The sequence below is a fragment of the Phacochoerus africanus genome, chromosome 3, assembly GCF_016906955.1.
Source record: "Phacochoerus africanus isolate WHEZ1 chromosome 3, ROS_Pafr_v1, whole genome shotgun sequence".
In the NCBI taxonomy this organism is placed as follows: domain Eukaryota; kingdom Metazoa; phylum Chordata; class Mammalia; order Artiodactyla; family Suidae; genus Phacochoerus; species Phacochoerus africanus.
This window is the reverse complement of record NC_062546.1, coordinates 54219967-54241722: the sequence shown is the minus strand read 5'-3', so window position 1 is coordinate 54241722 and position 21756 is coordinate 54219967. Positions and strand designations below refer to the sequence as shown.

The 21756-nt window shown below is 43.0% G+C and overlaps 1 protein-coding gene across 1 annotated transcript; it reads left to right on the top strand.

Annotated features, from left to right (window-relative positions):
• Positions 1–710: 710 nt before the first annotated feature.
• TCIM (transcriptional and immune response regulator) lies at positions 711–2747 on the top strand. The gene has a single exon (XM_047771823.1). It carries the CDS (start codon positions 777–779, stop codon positions 1095–1097), a length of 321 nt encoding a protein of 106 aa, XP_047627779.1. The 5' UTR covers positions 711–776; the 3' UTR covers positions 1098–2747.
• Positions 2748–21756: the final 19009 nt, after the last annotated feature.

The window sequence follows — 21756 nt, the reverse complement described above, 5'->3', positions numbered from 1 at the left end:
CCCTGATTTTTTTTTTTTTTTTTTTGATACTGTTGTTGATGTATACTTAAACCTAAGGAGAAGCTGGCTGTCATGACTATTACTTTTATGAAATTCCAATTTAATTCAGTTATTAAAGATTAGCTCTTGTCTGCAGCTGGCTCTGAACTGTCATGGACTCAGGCTGTGTCCTGTCTGTGTTTTGAACGGACTCCCATTTGGAATCGGTGTCCTGGATTGTTAAGCTTCTCTTCATAGCCCGGGAATCGCCCTGTGGAGCAATGTCTAAAGGGGACTGGTGTGGGCTGCCAAATGTTTGAACTGTGCTCTAGCAACTTCTCTAGAAATTAAGGCTGCTAGCAGAACTTTTTGTTTGGGTCCTGTTTGGAAAGATTTTGAGGGTGTTAGCCACACTGTTTGTCTCTTATCTTGGTGGTGGTTGTCCTGGTTTCAGCTTTTTTTTTTTTTTTTTTTCCCCCTGTAGAAGGGCCCAAGTCTGTTTAATGCTCTTGCCACCGACTAGGGAGAAAGAAATCCTCCCCACCCCCTACTCCCACCCCCGTTCAACCCCATCCCTGAGCACAGCTGTTAGGAACCCTTTGCAGGGGATGGAGATTTTGGCAACTCAACTGTTAAACTGGTCTCTGATCACTCAGCCTCCAGATCACTCTGATGTCACCACTGTAATCTGAGCCCTGAGCTTTGTTCACCCTTTAAATAGCCGACCCGGGACCGATTTCGCTACAGACTCTCTGGAGAGCCTTGGAGCAGAATTCCCGAAGATTCCCACATCATCGATGAAAGCAAAGCCAAGCCACCCAGCCGTCAGCATGTCCACCTCGCTGCGAGTGAGCCCGTCCATCCGAGGCTACCACTTCGACACGGCCTCCCGCAAGAAAGCCGTGGGCAACATCTTTGAAAACATAGACCAAGAAGCGCTCCAAAGGCTCTTCAAAAACTCGGGGGACAAGAAAGCAGAGGAGAGAGCGAAGATCATTTTCGCCATCGATCAGGATCTGGAGGAGAAAACGCGAGCCCTGATGGCCCTGAAGAAGAGGACGAAAGACAAGCTCTTCCAGTTTCTGAAACTGGAGAAATATTCCATCAAAGTTCACTGAGGACCAGGAGATGGATAAGGACCTTATCCAAGAATGGACGTTTAAAGAGCACCTGAGTCCGCGAGACCCTAATACACACACAGCATCTCGTGGTTGCTGCCTTGCAAGTTTCTCTTGCACCAGGACCTGAGGACTCTGAAGCAGGAAAGGAGCAGATGAACTGGTTACAAAGACTCCGATCAACTTCACGTCTGTGCTGTGATAGCCGCTGTGACAGCGGAGAAAGAAATGCTTGCAGCCGGCACTGGAAAATTCTCCCCCGGGAAAGGACTGATGCTCACGTTGGGAGAAAAGTCTGGACAGATGTAATTGTAATGAGAATTCAATATAACAGAAGGCTGGAGAAGAATTGCAGCCAGGGTCTTAGAGTCAGACCCTAGGACTTAAACTCAACCCGAACTTTTTTTTTTTTTTTTTTTTCCTTTAAGCAAACTGGGTGGCGGGAGGGAGATGGGAGAGAAGGCACAGGAGAGAGACTTTCACATGGCAATGGTTTACCGAATTTTTTATTTGAATGTTCAAAATATTGCCAAGCTTCAGTGTTGTCTATGGGTCGTTTTTTTAAGAGATCAGTGATTGATCATTTATTTGCATTTATTACAATGCCTTAAAAGTGCACCGCAGGGGTGGAGGTACAAATTTAAGGAACTGTGGGGTTTTCAGCAGCTCCGTGAAACCGTACGCCACCTTCTGGTTATTAAGGGTTTTTTATGCATTTCACTTCGGTTGCACAAGTTAAATGATGGGGTCCTTCATAAATCCAAAATACTGTGAATGAACTTTACAGTTTTTTTTTAAATCTTCTAACTAATGCTAAAATATAACCTAAATTTCTCTTAGCTACTGCAGTAAGCATTAGGAAGTGAATATGATACACTTAATAGTTTATAAATATGCTACGGTTTCTATAATTTATTATACATGACAAATGATATGCAACCTTAATAAATTATTATAAACGTAGCTGTTCTTGGTGTGTGATGATTGATCTCAAAGGAAAAAGAAGGTGGTAATTTTTATTCTTATAAACTTTTCTAAGGATTTTACTCTAGGAATACAAGGTACTTTTGAAGTAACTTTAGATCAATTGTCATACTTATTCAAAGCAAATTCTTACATAAAGTATATAGAGAGTTTCTCTGCCCTAACTTTAAAATATAAGATACCAACATAGAAATTCATGGGTTGACATCAGTATTGTTGTTTATGTGTCCACGGAGGGTGAGTTTTAAAAGGCTTTTCTCTCCATATTTTTGAAAATTTTCCTCTCTGGCTATAGTAGCTGTGTACATTTATTTCTCCCCAAACAATATACTTGGGGGTTAGAGTCTGAATTATGATCAAGATTTTGTGGATTATCAATGTTTATTTAATACAAACCAATATGGGAATAACATTATGGTCTCTGCCCATTTCCTCATAAATTTATAATAAAATATTTCTAAGAGGGCATACATCAATGCCTGCTGCACCTGACCAGCAGAAAGAATTAAAAAAAAAATCCCTAGAAATTGTTTCAGAAACATCTACACAGCTTTTTTGAAACTGCTGATCCTAGTAAAACAAAAGTGAAAGATCTGAAATCTTTGGGGAGAGTTATAAGTCAGGTTTTTAAAGAACACAATAAAGGCGATAAAGTGGTCCAATCTATTTTCAAATGTTAATTGCTTCATTTATTGAGGATCATATAACATCACTGCCTTAAAGAGGAATTTTTTTAACATGACAATATCCATAAAATCCACAGAGTAATATGTAGAATTGTGTGTATGTCTCTGTGTGTGGGTCTGTGCATTTTTATTGTAGGACTATTTCTAATTTCCATCTATTTTGCAAAGATATCCATGAAAGTTAAGAACTAAAAAAGAGCTTTGATAGGTGGGAGGCTTGGCCAGGAATGGTGTTTGGGGCTTATCAAAGGGAAGGCCTTGGAAATGAATATACCTTCTTCCTCTAATGGGTCCTATCTCCATTAATCTAGGATCCCCCAAAGACACTGATAAACTGCCTGGGGTGGGCGAGTGTGTGTGTGTGGGGGGGGGGGTGTTATTTAGCAACTTACCATTCAGAGCAGCTATATCATACTCCAGGCTCCCAATGGATACATTCCATTCTTTTTCTTTCTTTTCTTTTCTTTTTTGTTTTTTTTTTTTTTTGCTTCTTTTTTTGGCATATGGAAGTTCCCAGGTTAGGGGTGGAATTGGAGCTGCAGCTGCCAGCCTATACAACGGCCAGGGCAACACTGGATCCAAGACACATCTGCAACTTACACCGCTGTGGCAATGCTGGATCCTCAACCCACTGAGCAAGACCAGGGATCGAACCCACATCCTCAGAGGCACTGTGTTTGGTTCTTAACCTGCTGAGCTACAACAGGAACTCCTCGACTTTTTTCTTTAGGCCACACCCAGGCCAGGATCAAACCCGAGCCACAGAAGTAACAATGCTGGATCCTTAACCTGCCGAGCCACCAGGGAACACATTTAAAGGGTCTCAACTCATCGTAGCTACTGAACATAGTTCACAGGTTGAGTTTATCATACATGCTCATAACCACATCCTCTGCCTCTGTTGTTTTCCATAGAGCACAATGTGCATCTTATCCCCTTTTCACATTAGCAGGTATTAACTTGGTTTTCTTGCAGAATATGATTATTTTCTGATTGCAAGTCCACAACATGGAGAATAAATTAAAAAGCAGTTGGGGAGTTCCCACTGTGGCTCAACAGGATCTGCAGGGTCTTTGCAGGGCCAGGATGCAGGTTCCATCCCCACCCCAGCACAGTGGGTTGAGGATCACATTGCCTCAGCTACAGTATAGGTCATAGCTGACGCTCGGATCTGATCCCTGGCCGAGCGAACTTCCATACGCTACAGGTGCAGCCAAAAAAAGAAAAAAAAAAGGCAGTTGGCAGATGACCCACAAGGGTGTGGAGAACACTGACTCTTCCTGTAGATTATTACACAAACATTCTGTCTTTTCCATTAGGAAGAGTGGAAATTGGAATCAATGCACGAGAATGCTTTTGAATTTCATGATATTTTTATTATTTAATACAAGATGAAAAGATCCCTCGTAAGAACAGGTAAGATTAGTTCAGTTCAGAAATACATCTCAAGACATCTCATTGTGATAGAAGAAATAAAAGCAGCAAAGGTGAAATAGCTCATTTATATTTTTGTATTAAGATTCTAATAATAATAATGATAACAATAAACCTTTACTGAGTGTTTACTTGTCACCCAACATTTTTCTGTTTTTCTTTTTTGTCTATTAAATCATTTCATTAGCACTGAATATAAAAGCATGTGTGTGCATGCGTGTGCCTCTGTATGTATAGCAATGAAACAAGCACAGAGAGGTGCAATAAGTTGCCCAATGACACACAGCCAATGGGGGCAGGAATCAAACCCAGAGAGCCTTCTTTCCTAGCCGCTAGGTTAGACTGCTTCTCTAGGAGAAACTAAACCTCTCTTTTATCCTTTGAAGTAACGATTACTTAGATGCTAGTAAGACAGAAAGACAGGAAACAAGCCTCTGAGAAATCATTTTTATCTGACCTGTGTCTGTTCGTCTATTTATTTGGCACTTGCACTACATAGGGAAAGCTTCTAAATCACTTTAATCATATCAAAGTTTTCTCAGATGTAGAATTTTTTCAATGCTACAGTTAAAAATAACACCTGTGTTAGCATCTTGGGACAAAAAAGCACATACACGTCTAAGTCCTTGTGCTGTGTATGTGGAAGTTCCAGGGATCAAACCGGAGCCACGGCAGTGACAATGCAGAGTCCTTAACCGCTAAGCCACCAGGGAACTCCTTGTGTTCTCTTCTGAGTTGATAGCAAATGCTTTAGGCTTGGATTTTCTCATTGCAGAAAACCAGAACTGCAGATTCATGGTTTTATTCATTTAGCACAGACCTCCTCAGTTCCCAGCAAAGGGAGGCTTGTCCCTGTTAGGACTCCCCAAAGATGGGGTTTACTGAGAAGGGGACCCAGGATATATGACTCCTTGATATTTTCCCATTACTCGGGTGGTAGTCAGAGATGGGACTGCTGTTTCCTTGGAGAGCCTTCCTAACAAACAGATGATTAAGCCGTGGTCTAGGAATCGCGTGACCTTTCAGAGAACCTTGTCTATCCTTTTAGACTTCACATAAGGGCTTCCCAGAATGGCGTGGAACTGAACTGGCTCCCTTTCTCACGCACAGGGAGTTGTAGCATGGAATCAGGATTTGTGCCTTGTTCCATTCAGGCAACAGCTGGGCCACCATGGCCAGAGTGAATCCCTATTCTCCCAGACATGGGAGCCACAAAGTATTTTAAAATGAAGACTGTGAGGGAGTTCCCTTTGTGGCTCAGTGGTAATGAACCCAACTAGGATCCCTGAGGATTTGGGTAGGATCCCTGAGGATTTGGGTTCGATCCCTGGCCTTGCTCAGTGGGTTAAGGATCTGGCATTGCTGTGGCTGTGGTATAGGCCAGAAGCTGTAGCTCTGATTCTATGCCTAGCCTGGAAATTTCTATATGCTGTGGAAAAAATTAAATGAAATAAAAATAAAATGAAGACCTTGAGATGTGTGTTAGAATTTTCAACAGGATGCTATGGCTTCACAGGTGTGTGTGTGTATGTGTGTGTGTATGTGTTTGGAGAGTGGCAGGAGAAGGGAGAGACTCTCTCTCAACCCACCTGGGGAGATTCTAGAAGATTCCATAGAGAAGTGTCACAGTAGGAATTAGGAGAGGGAAAACACCATTTCAGCAATTGGGTGTAGCATTTGCAAAGGCAAGGAGGTGGGAAAGAGTGCAAACTGTTTGGGAGGCTCTAAGCAGTTGGTGACGAGGAGCCTAAGCATTTAGAGCAAAGGCGGTTGGGTCTCGAAGACAAGCTTGAGGGTTAATTTTCTTCTGGAGGAAACAGAGAATCATGAGGAACTTTCCACATTCACAGCCTAACCACTATGGGTCAGGCCTTGGGAAAAGTGACAGTTAATATCAAAGCGGATGCACCTTCTGGCAACTGAACTCATGATTGGATTCTAGAGTGATTTCTTCCAAACTCTGTGGCCTCACGGTTGGTTTCCTGAGGTGAAAAGCCACACAGGACGTTCACAACTCAATAATCAATGAACAACAGTGTGGAAGGCAAAGGTGAAACAGAAGTTAGAGATTCTGAAAAAAGCCTTGGGAGGAGAGATCTGGGGAGCAACAAACTAAAATAATTCCTAATTAATTTTTTAAGAAATTGGGATTAATAGATACATACTACTATACATAAAGTAGATAACCAATGAGAACTTACTGTACAGTATAGAAACAATACTTAATATCTTGTAATAACCTATAATAGAGGAGAATGTAAATATGTATGTTATTATATATATATATATACACATACATATATAATCACTTTGCCGACCTCCTCAAACTAACACAATGTTGGAAATCAACTACATTTCAGTATAATTTTTTCAAAAAGCCAAAAAAAGAAAGAAAGAAATTGCAATTACACTTGACTCTTATAGTATGTCATTATTCAACAAATGTTATAGGAATTCTCCAGTAGCCTAGTGGTTAAGGATCCAGCATCGTCAATGCTGTGGCTCAGGTTCATTTGATCTCTGGCTTGGGGAATTCCACCTGCCATGGGCATGGCCAAACAAACAAACAACACAAACAAACAAACAAAACCAAGTATTATAAATGAATGGCCCCCGAGCTCTCTCCTCATTTCAATAACTCTTTCTGGAGTCCCCATTGTGGCTCAGTGGTTAATGAACCTGACTAGGAACCATGAGGTTGTGGGTTCGATCCCTGGCCTTGATCAGTGGGTTAAGGATCTGGTGTTGCCGTGAGCTGTGGGGTAGGTTGCAGATGCAGTTCGGATCCCACGTTGCTGTGGCTCTGGTGTAGGCCAGCGGCTACAGCTCCAATTTGACTCCCAGCCTGGGAACCTCCATATGCTGTGGATGCAGCCCTAAAAAGACAAAAAGACAAAAAAAATAAATTAATTAAATAAGTAACTCTTTCTGCAAACCAAGTTTTCAAACATTTTAAGCGATCGTGACAGATGCAGGCCAATGTGTTCTGTGTTAACATATGCACACACTGACAGTGGATTAGGTTCAGTCACCTAGTGGCAAAGCCATCTCACAGAATTTTGGAAATAAACGTCCTGTCCCAATAAGGTTTCAAAGTGGTTTTTAAAAAGTGGATGAGTGGTTGTATGATTTTTGGTGTCGTTACCTTGTTCCTCTCTTGCCACACACACACACACACACACACACACACACACACACACACACGATGTATACAGTCCTGTAAGAACATAGAAGTTTGGGTCCAGAGTCTTTATTTCCCTTTATTTACTCCTCTGTGGGTAGCAGTTACGGTATTGAGCAAACATCACCAGACTGAGTCTGACATTTTGGGGTTTTTCCCAACTCTGCCTTCAGCAAATTCCTTTTTTAATCTCTGGATTTCATCTGCGAGGAAAGAAAATAAGTCTGACTGGACGATGTCTATGACCTCTTGTAGCTCTCATGGTCACTGTACCTACCACCTTACATGACAGGATTTCTTGCTGGACCACTTGGTATTCCACATGTGATAAGAATTTCTCTTCAATAAAACAGAAGCCTAACTAAAAAGCTTTGATCATTAGTGATGGTTGCTGTAGGCAGAATGTGAGGGAAGTCTCTTTCTGTGGATCTTTCTTTTTTTTTTTTCCTTAGAAAAATTTTTAATGTAAGTTTCAAGTGTAGCGCATCCTAATCTGACCTCTATATTCACTACAGAGCAATCACCCCCACAATCCATCACCATCAATTGACCCCCTTTACCCATTTCACTTACCCTCAGTCCTCTTCCCCTCTGGTAACTATTAGTCTGTCCTCTGTATCTATGAATTTGTTTTTATTTATTTATTTATTTTCAGGGCCGCACCTGCAGCATATGGAAGTTCACAGGCTAGGGGTCAAGTCGGAGCTACAGCTGCCCACCTACACCACAGCCACAGCAACGTGGGATCCGAGTCTCATCTGCGACCTACACCACAGCTCATGGCACCACCAGATCCTTAACCCACTGAGTGAGGCCAGGGATCAAAGCCGCATCTTCATGGATATTAGTGGGGTGATTAACCCACTGAGCTGTCATGGGGACTCCATGTATGCTCAGATTTTATCTTCTGAAAGGTTTTGGAGAATCCCACAGATTCCAGAGTAATAGAAATCCCAGCGTCTGAAGTGCTAGTATACAAGCAGCTTTTTTCACCTGTTTTACAATACCTCCAGCAGGGCAGTTTTTTTTTGTTTTTTGTTTTTTTTCCCCAAACTTACTGTTATCAGCATCTCCTGGGGGATGTTTTAAAATCCAGGTCCTTGAATTTAATGATTCAGCATGTCTGGACCTGGTCACTTGCTATCTCTGTTCTTAAATCCCTCCCTGAGTGATTTTACAGCAAAGTCAGATCCAGAATTACTGATCCAGATAAAAATCACCAACTGTGCACTGTCAGGATGTGGCCTGTGGTCAATCCTCCGTGTCCCCCTAGGTACCTGGCCAGCCTCAATAACATTTTTTTCTTGCTTTTTGGAGCGGCACTCGCGGCATATGGACATTCCCTGGCTAGGGGTTGAATTGGAACTACAAATGCCGGCCTACACCACAGCCACAGCAACGCAGGATCCAAGCTGTGTCTGTAACCTACACCACAGCTCAGGGCAACACTGGATCCTTAACCCACTGAGTGAGGCCAGGGATTGAACCCATACCCTCATGGATACTAGTAGGATTCATTTCCACTGTGATACAGTGGGAACTCCCAATAACATTTTTGACTAAACAAACTGTTGGCCCAAGGTGTGCCTGCTACCTCACCCTGGAGTGCCTTATGCCTATGCCCTCCCTTCCAAACAACACCATTCTCTGACTTTGCTCATAAATTCTATCTCCTAAGAAATCTTCCCTGGTCACCATTGCTAAACTCCCATAAGGCACATATTCCTAGCAATTCAAATACATTTTTCAAATGAAGGCCTTTCTTCCCCCTAAATATATTTACCTCTTGCCTGCTATCCTAGAGAATTCATTTCTTAGTCCAAACAACTTGTTCTTTTATATTTTTATTTTTTCTTTTGGCCATGCCTGCAGCATGCAGAAGTTCCCAAGCCAGGAATCGAACCTGTGTTATAGCAGTGACCTGAGCCGCAGCACTGAAAATGCAGAATCCGTAATTCAGGACCAGCTATTCTTTTAAAGTTAGTCATTTAAGGTTGAGGAAGGATTGGCATTAATCACAGATAATCCCTTATATAACTTAGCATTGGACCATGTAATAAAATACGTTTCTTCCAACAGTTAGTAGCTTCCACTGAGAAAAAGTGGTTTTCATTTTTAAAAATTTGTATTATGGTTGATTTACAATGTTCTTTCGATTTCTGCGGTACAGAAAAGTGACACAATTATACATATATATATATATATATATATATATATATATATATATATACATATTCTTTTTTTCATATTATCTTTCATCAGGTTCCATCACCAGTGATTGGACATAGTTCCCTGCGCTGTTCAGCAAGACCTCATTGCTCCATTCTAAATATAATAGTGTGCATCTACTAACCCCAAACTTCCGGTCTATTCCACTCCCTCCCCCTTAGCAAATCTGTTTCTTATATCTGTGAGTCTGTTTCTGTTTTGTATATAGGTTTCTCTGTTCCATATATTAGATTCCACATATAAGTAACATCATATGGTATTTGTTTTTCTCTTTCTGATTTACTTCACTTAGCATGAGACTCTCTAGTTGCATCCATGTTGCTACAAATGGCATTATTTTGTTCTTTTTTATGGCTGAGTGGCAAGATGTGGTTTTCATTTTTAAGGAGAAGGAGGGCAGAAAAGCAGGAAGATTGAAACTGGAGATGGGGGGGTGGGGCGTCTGAAACAGGAGGTGAGGGTGAGCTGAAGAAAAACAAATGCCACCAATGTTCTCATTCCTGGTCTTGGCCATTAGGCAGCTGATAGACAGATGTGCATGCGGTGGAAGATAAACAGAGAGTGTGTGGGTTTAAGAACAGGATTCTAATCCTGGCTCAGCCATCGAGTACCACGTGTAAATTTTGAGTAAATTATTTAATCTATCTCAGGATTACTTTATCATCTATGGAATAAGGACAATAATACCTCCTATATCCGTGTGCTAGGACTGTCATAACAAAGTGCCACAGATTGTGCGGTTCAAACAATTTATTTCCTCGTGGTTCTAAAGGCTGGAAGTTCAAGCTCAAGGTGTCTGCACGGCTGGTTCCTATGAAACTCCTCTCCTTGCCTGGTAGATGGCCACTGTTTCTCCAAGTCTTCAGTGGCCTCCCTTCCATGTCTTAACTAATTCATTAATTTATTTATTTGTTGGCTGCACCCAAGACATGAGGAAAGCTCCTGATAGGGATCAAACCCATGCCATGGTGGCTACCTGAGCCACTGCAGTGACAATGGCTCCTCAAATCACTGAGCCACCAGGGAACTCCCATAGCCACCTTCTGAGGCAGGGGATTAAGACTTTAAATGTGAAATTAGAGGGGACAAAATTTGGTTCATAACACCTCCAAACTTATTTCTCTTGATTATTACAAGTATAAAATAAATGGTTAGACATTAAGTGCCTGTAAGAGTAAGATCCTCGGGGACAGGGCTGATGCTCTGCTCGCAGTTGAACAGTACAAAGCTTCCATCCCAGAGCCTACCATTGGCTAGGTCTTTAGTGTGTCTTCATATAAACATACACATGGCACCTAGACATACGGCATTTGTTTGAGGTATCAATGGATCAGTCTCTGAAATCAACAGGCGATCCTCAGCATCCTTCTGTCTCCTCCGTATCTCCAGGGAGGGCTCAGTCTGCAGTAGTCCACTAGGGTTGCATCCCAGAGCCATGGTCCAAGCCCCAGGGGGAAGGCATTAGGCTGTGATGTGTTTCTGCTGCTACCCACTGCCTTTGCTTTTCCTCACATGTGAATGGTGTCAAAGGGTGTTCTGCGCAAATGAACTCCTTCTCTGAACATTGGTGAACTGAGTTTTGTTCTGTTTTTATTCTTGGCATAATTCCTGTGCCTCCGGTTTTAGACCTAAGATTGAAAAGCATGGTTTTCCCATCTCCTTCCAGCTGCAGGCATGTTTGCACCACTAGTCAGAGCCACAACCATGACATCTCATCTGGGCAAGTGCGAAGAAGGGAGAGGATGGAATGGGCAAGGTTTAAAAACTCAAATGATAGACATGCTGATAAAAGAGGGCTGATCCCTAAAGAAATTCCACACCTTATACCAAATATGGCAAGAATTTCAGAACAAGTAGCACAGGGTTAGTGATTCCTTAATAGGTACTCGAGACATGTGGGGACTATTTTGAAATAAAGCCTTACAGCCTGTTCTTAGACACCACGTACCACAGGCTATTGTCTGATTTCAGATGGGGGGGAATAAAAAACACGAAACTAAACTAAATGTATCTTCATAACAATAATTAAGATCACACTAATGTGACATGGAACAATCATTTAATGACACAACTTGATGAAAATAAGTCAGCTAAATAAGCGTGGGATGATATGAGGGCAAAATAACCATCAGAGTGTCTGGTTTTTAACTTTAAGTTGATCACGCTTGCCCTACATAGGTGGGAACGAAAATTATCTTTTCTTTTCTTTCTTTTTTTTTTTTTTTTGCCATTTCTTGGGCCGCTCTCATGGTATATGGAGGTTTCCGGGCCAGGGGTCTATTGGAGCTGTAGCTGCCAGCCTACGCCAGAGCCACAGCAACGCAGGATCCAAGCCACATCTGCAACCTACCCCACAGCTCACAGCAACACCAGATCCTTAACCCACTGCGCAAGGCCAGGGATCAAACCTGCAACCTCATGGTTCCCAGTCGGATTCGTCAACCACTGAGCCACGACGGGAACTCCTGGAATTATCTTTTCTTTCCATGCACCTGTGAATGCTGGAGGTCTCAAGACCTTCACCTTTCTTGTAAGTTCAAAGGGTACATGGATTTTCCATATTCCTTGAAAGATGGCAAGACCAGATCCTCCATCCCCGAAGTTAGCTTTCACACCCAGTTCAGTCAACCTTCGCTCTTTTCTAGCTTTTTCTTATTTCGAAGCTGATATAAGAAACAGATTAGTTTTTCTCTTTTAACTTCCAAAGCTCAAAGTTGCTGGTAGGTAGGTGTGTAAACATTCCAACAAATGGGACAGCGCTGGTTGCTCGGGCAGGACAGGGACATGCTTGCTGTGTTTCTGCTCAGAGCTCTGCTTCTCATCAGAGGATGATCAGAAGTGCTGTATTGTGGGCACCAGGGTTGAGAGACAAAGACTTGCTCACCCTGGGGGTTTCCGTCATGGCTCAGACCCAACTAGGATCCATGAGGACTCGGCATTGACCCCTGGCCCTGCTCAGTGGGTTAAGCATTGCCCTGAGCTGTGGTGTAGGTTGCAGACAAGGCTCAGATCTGGCATTGCTGTCGCTGTGGTGTAGGCCACCAGCAGCAGCTCCTATTCAACCCCTAGCCTGGGAACTTCCATATGCAGCAGGTGTGGCCAGATTACAAGAAAAAGCAAAGGGAGAGGCTATGTCTTGAGGAAAGTGTCAGCCTGGCTTTGATAAGGTTTGAAGGACGAGCCTCACAGCAAATTTATCCCTCCTGACCACTGCAACATCTAGCTTTTACTGCATAACAAACACTCCCAACACTTGGTAACTTAAAATGACAATTATTTGGAGTTCTCACTGCGGCTCTGTTGAGTTAAGGATCTGGCTCTGTTGAGTTAAGGATCTGGCATTGTATCTGCGGCAGTGCAGGATTGACCTTGGCCTGGCACAGTGGATTAAGGATTCAGCATTGCCTGAGCTGTGGCGTAGGTTGCAACTGTGGCTCAGATTTGATCCCTGGCCCTAGAACTTCCATATGCCGTGGGTCTGGGGGAAAAAAAGACAACTACTCTGTTTAGCTCAGGATTCAGTGGGTCAGCTTGGAATTCAGCTGATCTGGCTGTTTTCTTCTATGTTTGTGGCTAGCTGGCAGGTTGGCTGATGGCTGGATGGGATAGGATTGTAAGCAGCTTTTTTTTTTTTTTTTTTCTTTGCAGGGAAGAGCTCTCTGCTGGAGGAATCCTTTTGTCTTGTCTCTAATATTAAACCAGGCACCCTCCAACCCATTCTTTTCATCTGTGGCCCAAGCACAGATCTTTGGATCACACAATACTTTGCCTAACTTGTCGGTTCTTTCTGCAGATCAAAGACATAGAAATGAAGCATGAGTAGTTAACCACCTCTCTTCCCTAGCTTCCCCTTCGGTCATCTCCTGAACAGACCATGTGAGCAAAAGAGCATTGGAAGAGATCATAAGGAGTAGACAAGCCTGCACCCAAGCCTGCAGGTAGTGGGGACGGGGACAACTCTGACCCCCCCCCCCATCTCCATGATTAACTGATATGACTTCTCTGTTTCCCTTTAAAAGCTTTCATGGGCAAGCGGAATCTTGGGAGGATGGTTTGGGGGGACATTGAGTCCACCATCTCCCCATAACATGGGCATTGTGATGAAAGGCACCTTTCCTTTCTCCCCACTTTTGTGAGCATGGATTGTATAGTCAGCGAGCGGCGGGACCCAGCTGGATAACAAGATGTCCTCACTCACGTGCCTGGTGATTGGCAGGCTTGGCCAGCGCATCCAAGTGGATCATCTTCCACTACCTTTTGCAGGATTAGCTCTGAGGGGCTCTCATCATGAAAGCCCTAGGTGAGCATTTGCCAGATTCTGCTTTTCTGTCTCTCCCACTGGGACGCACCTCGCTCCCCATGCGCCTTCATGGTAACCCAGTCTGAGAAACCACACTTTACCTTATTAATGACCATCAAGCCCGCCTCCCTGCCATCAAATTCAGATTAGTTCACAAAACTCAGTTGCTTGTTTAGAAACACTTCCCCATGCCCCCTTTTTAAACTGATTCTCAGGGCCAGTTAATTCAGTTCCCCAAACTCAGACACTCCTTTAGAGCTTGGGTTCACAAAACTCCTTCGTTTAGAACTTTTTCACTGACTCCCAGGGCCGGCTCATCCCTTCCACTGGGATGAATTTTCCTCCTGTCATGCTCAGAAAAGTTCATTGCTGTTTCTCTGTAATTCCTTGAAGGTTCAGAAGGGCAGCGCTTCACTGTGACCCCCAGGGACCTATCCCAGTGCCACAGCCCTTGATGCGTGTACACAGAGTTCTGCAAAACCTGACCGCCTTTCACCCTCCTCTTTTATTCCTTAGGGAAGATCCAAGTACATCTCATTGCACATCTGGGCCAGTTCCTCTCCTTAAAAACCACCCTGTTTGGAAAGGGTATAAAATTAACTGCTAAAAAATGCCTGCTCTGTTCTCTGGGACAGGAGCCACTGAGAGACCTTAGCCTGAGGGAGACGGACTGACTCAGGGAAAAGAATTAATGGAAGCATATGGCTCCTGTGGGCAGGAAATGCTTTGATAGGGCCTTTCCTCTTTTTGTTACCAGGAGGGCCTTGACAATGGTCTCCACCTTGGAGCAGCTGCTCACTCCCTGCGTGATGATCGCGGCACATTTTCCTTGTCAGACTTGCAGTCTGCACCGGGCAGGGCTCAGGAAGGGACACGCACAATGTTGGGGAGCTGCCCTTGAGCCTCCGAGCTGTCTGGTGGGTGGAGACGTCACCCCGTAAGACACACAACAGCCCCCTTTGGCACACGTTCCCGGAAGGCCATCTGCTTCTGTTGTTCCTCTGACCTTTTGTAAGAACCCACTCGAAGTTGGAAAGTAGTGACCAGAATAAAACTCAGCCTAAGGAGGGTTCAGACCCTGTGGCTTGTGAAAGCAAGTTCAAGGAACCAGCCTGGGTTTAGCACGGAGCCTTTGCCCACTGTTAGGCTAGAGGTGAGCTGATGGAAGGAAAAGTAATATGCATTTGATGCCTATACAATGTCAGGAACTATTTAGGATGCTTCGTAGTTTCATGTAATCTATTCAGTACTATCGTTAAGTCATGTTTTATTTATCCCCATTTTATAGATGTGGAACTTAAGGTTCTGGGAGATTCAGCAACTTTTCCAATGCTGCTCTAACCACATAAGAATGTAGGGAAGTATAATATAAGAATTCCATCTCAGAGTTCCCACTGTGGTGCAGCAGATTAGGAATCTGGCTTTATCTCTGCAGAAGCTTGGGTTGCTGCTGAGGTGCGGGTTTGATTCCTGGCCCAGGGCAGAGGGTTAAGGATCCAGTGTTGCCATAGATGCTGCTCAGATTCGATCCCTGGCCTGGGAACTTCCACATGCCAAGGTGTTTGGCCAAAAGAGGAAAAAAAAAAAAAGAATTCTACCTCAATCTCACATTTAATTTGCTTTCAGCCCTGCTGTACTCCAAACTCTCATGCTTGACAGTTTTGTTTGTTTCTTTCTGTTTTTGTGTCTTTTTAGGACCGCATCCGTGGCATATGGAAGTTCCCAGGCTAGGGGTCAAATCAGAGCTGTAGCTACCGGCCTATGCCACAGCCATAACAACACCAGATCTGAGCTGTGTCTGTGACCTACACCACAGCTCATGACAATGCTGGATCCTTAACCCACTGAGCAAGGCCAGGGATTGAACCCGTGTCCTCATGGATCCTAGTTGGGTTCATTACTGCTGAGCCATGACGGGAACTCCTGATGCTTGACAGTTTTTATTCCTCGCTATTGTATTCAATGTCTGAGAGGCTCCATGAAGCAGAGAATCAGGAGACCTGGTCCTAGCTCCACTCTAATGGGAGCCATGAGATGTCACTTAATTTCCTGGGTTTCAGGCTTCTTGATAACATAATGGACTAGGACTCAGTGAGATCCTGGCCCTTCTAAATCCAAAATTTAAAACCATGTTATAAAATGTAGTATGAACTCCACACCTACAAGGATGTCTACTGTACTTTTTAAAAAATAACAAACATAGGCACAGAGTTTCACTTTGGAAAGATAGAAAAAAGCTTTGGTGATGGATGGTGATGATGGTTCCTCAACAAGGTGACTATACTTTATGCTACTGAACTCTACGCTTAAAAAATGTGAAATGCTCAATTTTATTTTAAAATTTATTTCTTATTTTTTATTTTTGGCCAAACCTGCTGCATATGGAAGTTCCCCAGACAGGGTTAGAATCTGAGCCACAGCTACAGCAATGCTGGATCTTTAACCCACTGTGCTGGGCCAAGATTGAACCCTCACCTCTGCAGAGACCAGAGTCACTGCAGTCGGATCTTTAACCCACTGCTCCACAGTGGGAACTCCTCAGTGTTAGTTTACATATACTTTACTGCAATAAAAATGTCACAGAGTTCCCATTGTGGCTCAGCAAGTTAAGAACCTGACTAGTGTCCGTGAGGATTTGAGTTCAACACTTGGCCTCACTCAGTGGGTTGAGAATCCTGTGTTGCTGTGATCATGGTATAGGCCCCCAGCTCTGATTCGACCTCTAGCCTGGAAACTTCCATCTGCTGCTGGTGCGGCCCTAAAAAGCAAAACAAAACAAACAAACAAAAAACTGTTAAGAGCGCAGTAAGTGTTTTTTATTGTTGTTTGTTTGTTTGTTTTTTACAAAATATGAGCATATCCCCTTTCTTAAAATGGAAGCATCTTTCAGTTTCCTAATTATTTCCAGGGACTTTTAAAATATTGCTGACTTTACAAGTCCAACCTCACTTGCAGTGCAAGCCTCAATAGACAGGAGTAGAAGCCATTTTGACAAAAGAAGGGAAAGAGAGAATTTTCAAAAAGGGGACTAATGGATAATAAGATTCTGTGCTAGGAAAAGCTGAGCTTGTCCAAGAACAGGAGAAGGAGTTGGTGTTGCTGGAACCCCAAGAGTAGGGGAAAGAACAGCCTGTGCTGGGGACAGAGGCAGGGCTGAGTCACTTGGGACCAGGTTACAGAGTCTGCATTGTGGTATAATACAAAGTGGGACGCTGACCAATTTCACGCTGGAGAAGGGCACGATTCTGATCTGTGCTCTGAAAAGGTCAGTCTGGCAGCATTTCGTGGAAAGGGCCAGTGAGAAGCAGGAGCACACAGGGGCACACATCTTTTGGATGTTATTGTGTTTGACCAGATTTGAGTACACAAGAGTGGGGGTGGACAGAAAGAGTTAGATTTCAAGGATAATTTGAAAGGAACTATCACTAGGACTTGGAGATGCCTTGGCATCATCCTCTGGGTTATTTCTCTATTCAGTCATTTTCCCCCGATGCCAGCCACCCAACCGGGGTCTGTATCAACCTCCACCAGAGCATTGCTCTTTTTTTTTTTTTTTTGTCTTTTTAGGGCCACACCAAGAGCATATGGAAGTTCCCAGGTTAGGGGTCAAATCAGAGCTGCAGCTGCCAGCCTACACCACAGCTCACGGCAACCCATTAAGCGAGGCCAAGAATCAAACCCAAGTCCTCATGGATACTAGTCGGGTTCATTACCCACTGAGCCACGATAGGAACTCCAAGTATTGCTCTTCTTGATGCCATTCTTGGTCTTGAGCTCTGGCCTCCCAGTGTGTCCTTGACATTATAGCTGAATTTCACTGTTAAATGCCACTCTCAATACACACCCTTTCAAAGTCTACCCACTTCCTTTGCCTGCGTACAAAGCACTTGATGGTTCTGCCTCTCTTAAAGCATCTACCTCATTCCCTTATCAGGGACTCAATAAAAAAGATTTACTCAGCACCTCTTACCCGCCAGATTAATTACCACCAGCCACTGCTTGTAAAGCGTCTCTCCTACTACCCGGGCACCTCTTGTCTTCCTGGAATGTCCATACCCTTTTCTCTGCTTTCGTAAACACTCCTCTTCCTGGTCCTGGAGCAGAGCTCCTTTCTCAGGAAGTGTTTTGTGAGCTTTGACTCACACTGCACACAGCTGGCCATTGTCTCCACACCCCATGGGTGTCGACCTGTCCTGCCGTTAACCTTTCACGTGTCAGTGCAAGCAGAAACCTGATTTTCTATTGAGAAGGTGCAAGGCTGGTCTCTGATGATGCAGTCAAAAATGGCATGTGCTTTACTGAGAGCAGTGAGTTAACTTTAGAGACTTGGGATGCTGAGAAGCAGTGGAAGGGGAGGTGTCTAGACACCAGAGAGGGAAGGTAGAAAATGCCTGGCACTCAGTAAAGGATTATGAGATACAGAAATACACAAATGACGAATGACTTTGTCCAGCTACAATATTGAACTGTAAGTAATCGGAGACCAAGACAGCACCTTCTTCTTAAAGATTGCATAACGACAACCTAGAGAGTCTAGTCCAATCATTTCTAGAATACTGGGTTCAGGAGATGCAAAGACAAAGAGGTTTCTGCTTTAAATGTTAGTGCTGGGGTTGGGGAAAGGGGAGAGGGGTCAAACACAAAAACAAAGAATACAGAGCAGTAAGTGCAACAAAAGAAACACACACCCGATAGTAATAACTCAGAAAGGAAAGTGGTTAATCCTGTCTGGGAAACTTTGCTGTTTTGTTTGTTCTTTTGTTTCTTTCTTTTCTTGGCTACATCCAGGGCATGCAGAAGTTCCCAGGTCAGGGACTGAACCCGCACCACAGCAGTTACCAGAGCAGCAGTGACAATACCGGATCTTTAACCCACTAGGCTGAGCCACGAGGAAACTCCCTGCCTGGGGAATCTTTTTTTGTTTTTAATTTTTTTATTAAAGTATAGTTGATTTACAACATTGTGATTCACAGCAAAGTGACCCAGTCATACACACACACACACACACACACACACACACACACACACATTCTTTTTCTCATACTATCTTCCATCATGTTCTTTCCCTTTGCCTGAGAAATCTTGATTGCCTGGAATTTTCTCCTATCTCTCTCTCTCTGTTTTCTTTTTAGAACCGCAATTGTGGCATAGGGAAGTTCTCAGGCTAGGTTGGATTGGAGATGCAGCTGCTGGCTGACACCAATCCACAGCAATGCCAGATCCGACCTACATCACACTTTGTGGCAATGCCGGATCCTTAACTTACTGAGCAAAACCAGGAATCAAACCCACATCCTTATGAATACTAGTCTGGTTCATAACTTGCTGATCCACGGTAGGAACTCTGTGGTGTCTCATTTTGATTGAAGATGACTACCCTGATTCTCCTTCAAGCTTTTCTCACGCTTTGTCCAGCATGTCAGCCATCAACACCCTTTGGGTTCCAGCCACATTGGCCCAGGTCACTGTCTTCAAACAGGCCCAAGACTTACATGAGACTCTGTTAAAATGCTGGAGACTTAAGTCTGCACCTTAGAAGACAGAGGCCCAAGACTCTGATTTACCTAAAAGCCCCCAGATAATACCAGTGCTGCTGGTCTGAGGACACCACTTAGAGTAGAAAGACTACAGTGGCCTTTCTGAGCACCTTTCCTCACGTGTCCAAATCCTCTAGGGGGTGACACTAAGACTATTCACAGAATTGAAATTTATTATTATTATTATTTTGTCTTTTTAGGGCCACACCCAAGGCAAATATAGGTTTCCAGGCTAGGGAGTTGAATCAGAGATGTAGGCGCTGGCCTACACCACAGCCATAGCAACGTCAAATCTGAGGCGTGTCTGTGACCTGCACCACAGCTCATGGCAACACCAGATCCTTAACCCACTGAGCAATGCCAGGGATCGAACCTGCATCCTCATGGATGCTAGTCAGATTCATTTCCGCTGAGCCATGATAGGAACTCCCCGGAACTGAAACTTAATGCCTTCTCTCTTCATTCCCTGAACATTCGACAGATATTTATTGATTATTTATTTATTTATTATTGATAGTAAATCATTTTTTATGGGCTAAGTCAAATGTCTGCCCTATGAAGGTAGTTCCTAAAATTGTGAGCTGGGCATCAGCGCATTTTTTTTTTCCCTACACTCCCTGACAGGTATTTCTCCCCAAGTCCTTTTCCCCAGTTTTCCCCAATTGTTAGCTCCTTAAAGGAAGGACTTGGCTTAGTTCATCCAAACTTGATTTAATTCATCCAAACTCCACGTTCATATCTATTGCACAATGGGGTCTTCATAAATGGTTGCTCAGTGGAGATGAAATGAACGTAAACTATGATTGCATTTGAAATAAATGTGTGCGTGTTTGTGTGTGTATCCTATTCAGTGTGGATAGGACAGATGAGAATATGTAGAGAAAGCAGATCATTTTTAGTATAGCATCACCATGAATTATAATAAAACATAGATTATACTTATCAGGGTGGGAGCAGTCACCTGGCAAGTAAGCTTAATGAAGGCAAGACAGATTTTTTCTTGTACATCCCTGGGTCCCCAGAGTTTAGGCCTGAACCTTGCACATAGTAATAATCACTAAATATCTGTTGAGTGCTCAATGAATAGAGACAGCATTAAATTTCCATGCCATGAATAATCACAGGGTCAACCCCTAGAAAATAAACAAGAAAAGCCCTGGGACAATCTTCATGTTTCCAAAATGAGGTAAAAACCAACAAATACATAATATTCTGGGCCTGTCCACACAAGAAAAGAAGGGCCAAAAACAATCTGAAAATCTTCCCCTATAATGAACACACAGTCAGGGGTATGTTCCTTCCCTAAGTGTGTCTTCATACCTAGCAGTGAAACAAAAGCGAAGCCATTTTCCCATGGGAATTATCTTTGCCCTAAAATACCAAATAGTTTTAGATCAACAAAAGACTGGTTTTTTTTACCATTAACTATCAAGAGACCTACTTAATTGCAAACATAAATGCTTTTTCCTTGCCTCTCCCTTCAATTTTGCTGATGAGGAAGAATGTGCAGCCTTACTCGGTACCAAAATAGCTTGGTTTTGCTGACCATGACCATCTTCACGGGGCGGAGCAATGGTAATGAACTCAGAACACAGGAAGTTTACCATTTCGCAGTATAAAAATAGACTTTCTTATTACAAAGAGACTTCTCCTACAAAGGAAAAGCAGCTAGAATTTCTTCTTCTTTTTTTTTTAATTGGAGGACAGTTATTTCCAATATTAGTTTCAGGTGTAAAGCATAGTGATTCAGTATTTTTATGGACTATATGCTATTAAAAGTTATTATTTTTAATAAAGTTTATCATTTCCTGTGCTATACAATATATCCTTGCAACTAGAATTTTTATTTTCCTCGACGTGACATTATTTTGCTGAGTCAGCATATTAAGGTATTCATGCAATTGCTACTTGGGAAATATTACTTTGTTTCATATTTTTATTTGAATGATTTTTTTTAATCAAAAATTTTCATTCCGAGTTGCTGTGGCATATGCTGGCGGCTGCATCTCCGATTAGATCCCTAGCCCGGGAATCTCCATATGCCGCAGGTGCAGCCCTAGAAAAAACAAAAAGACCAAAAAAAAAAAAAATTTCCATCACCTATTAACATTTGAGTCACCATTGCTTAGGTAAAGCTGATATAAATGTTAAACACTTTAGGGCTCTAAAACAAAAACTTTCCTCTCAAGAATTAAGTGGTAACAATACATTTTAAATAATAATATTTTTAATTGTAATAGTTTGCTTTCACTTTTTAAATGGTAATTTAAGAATAGGGGTATGGGCTTTTCTTCCCTCTTCCCCCTTC

What these genes read in the sequence shown, in the direction of transcription:
- TCIM (XM_047771823.1), top strand. Translation starts at nt 777, where the DNA reads ATGAAAGCAAAGCCAAGCCACCCAGCCGTCAGCATGTCCACCTCGCTG.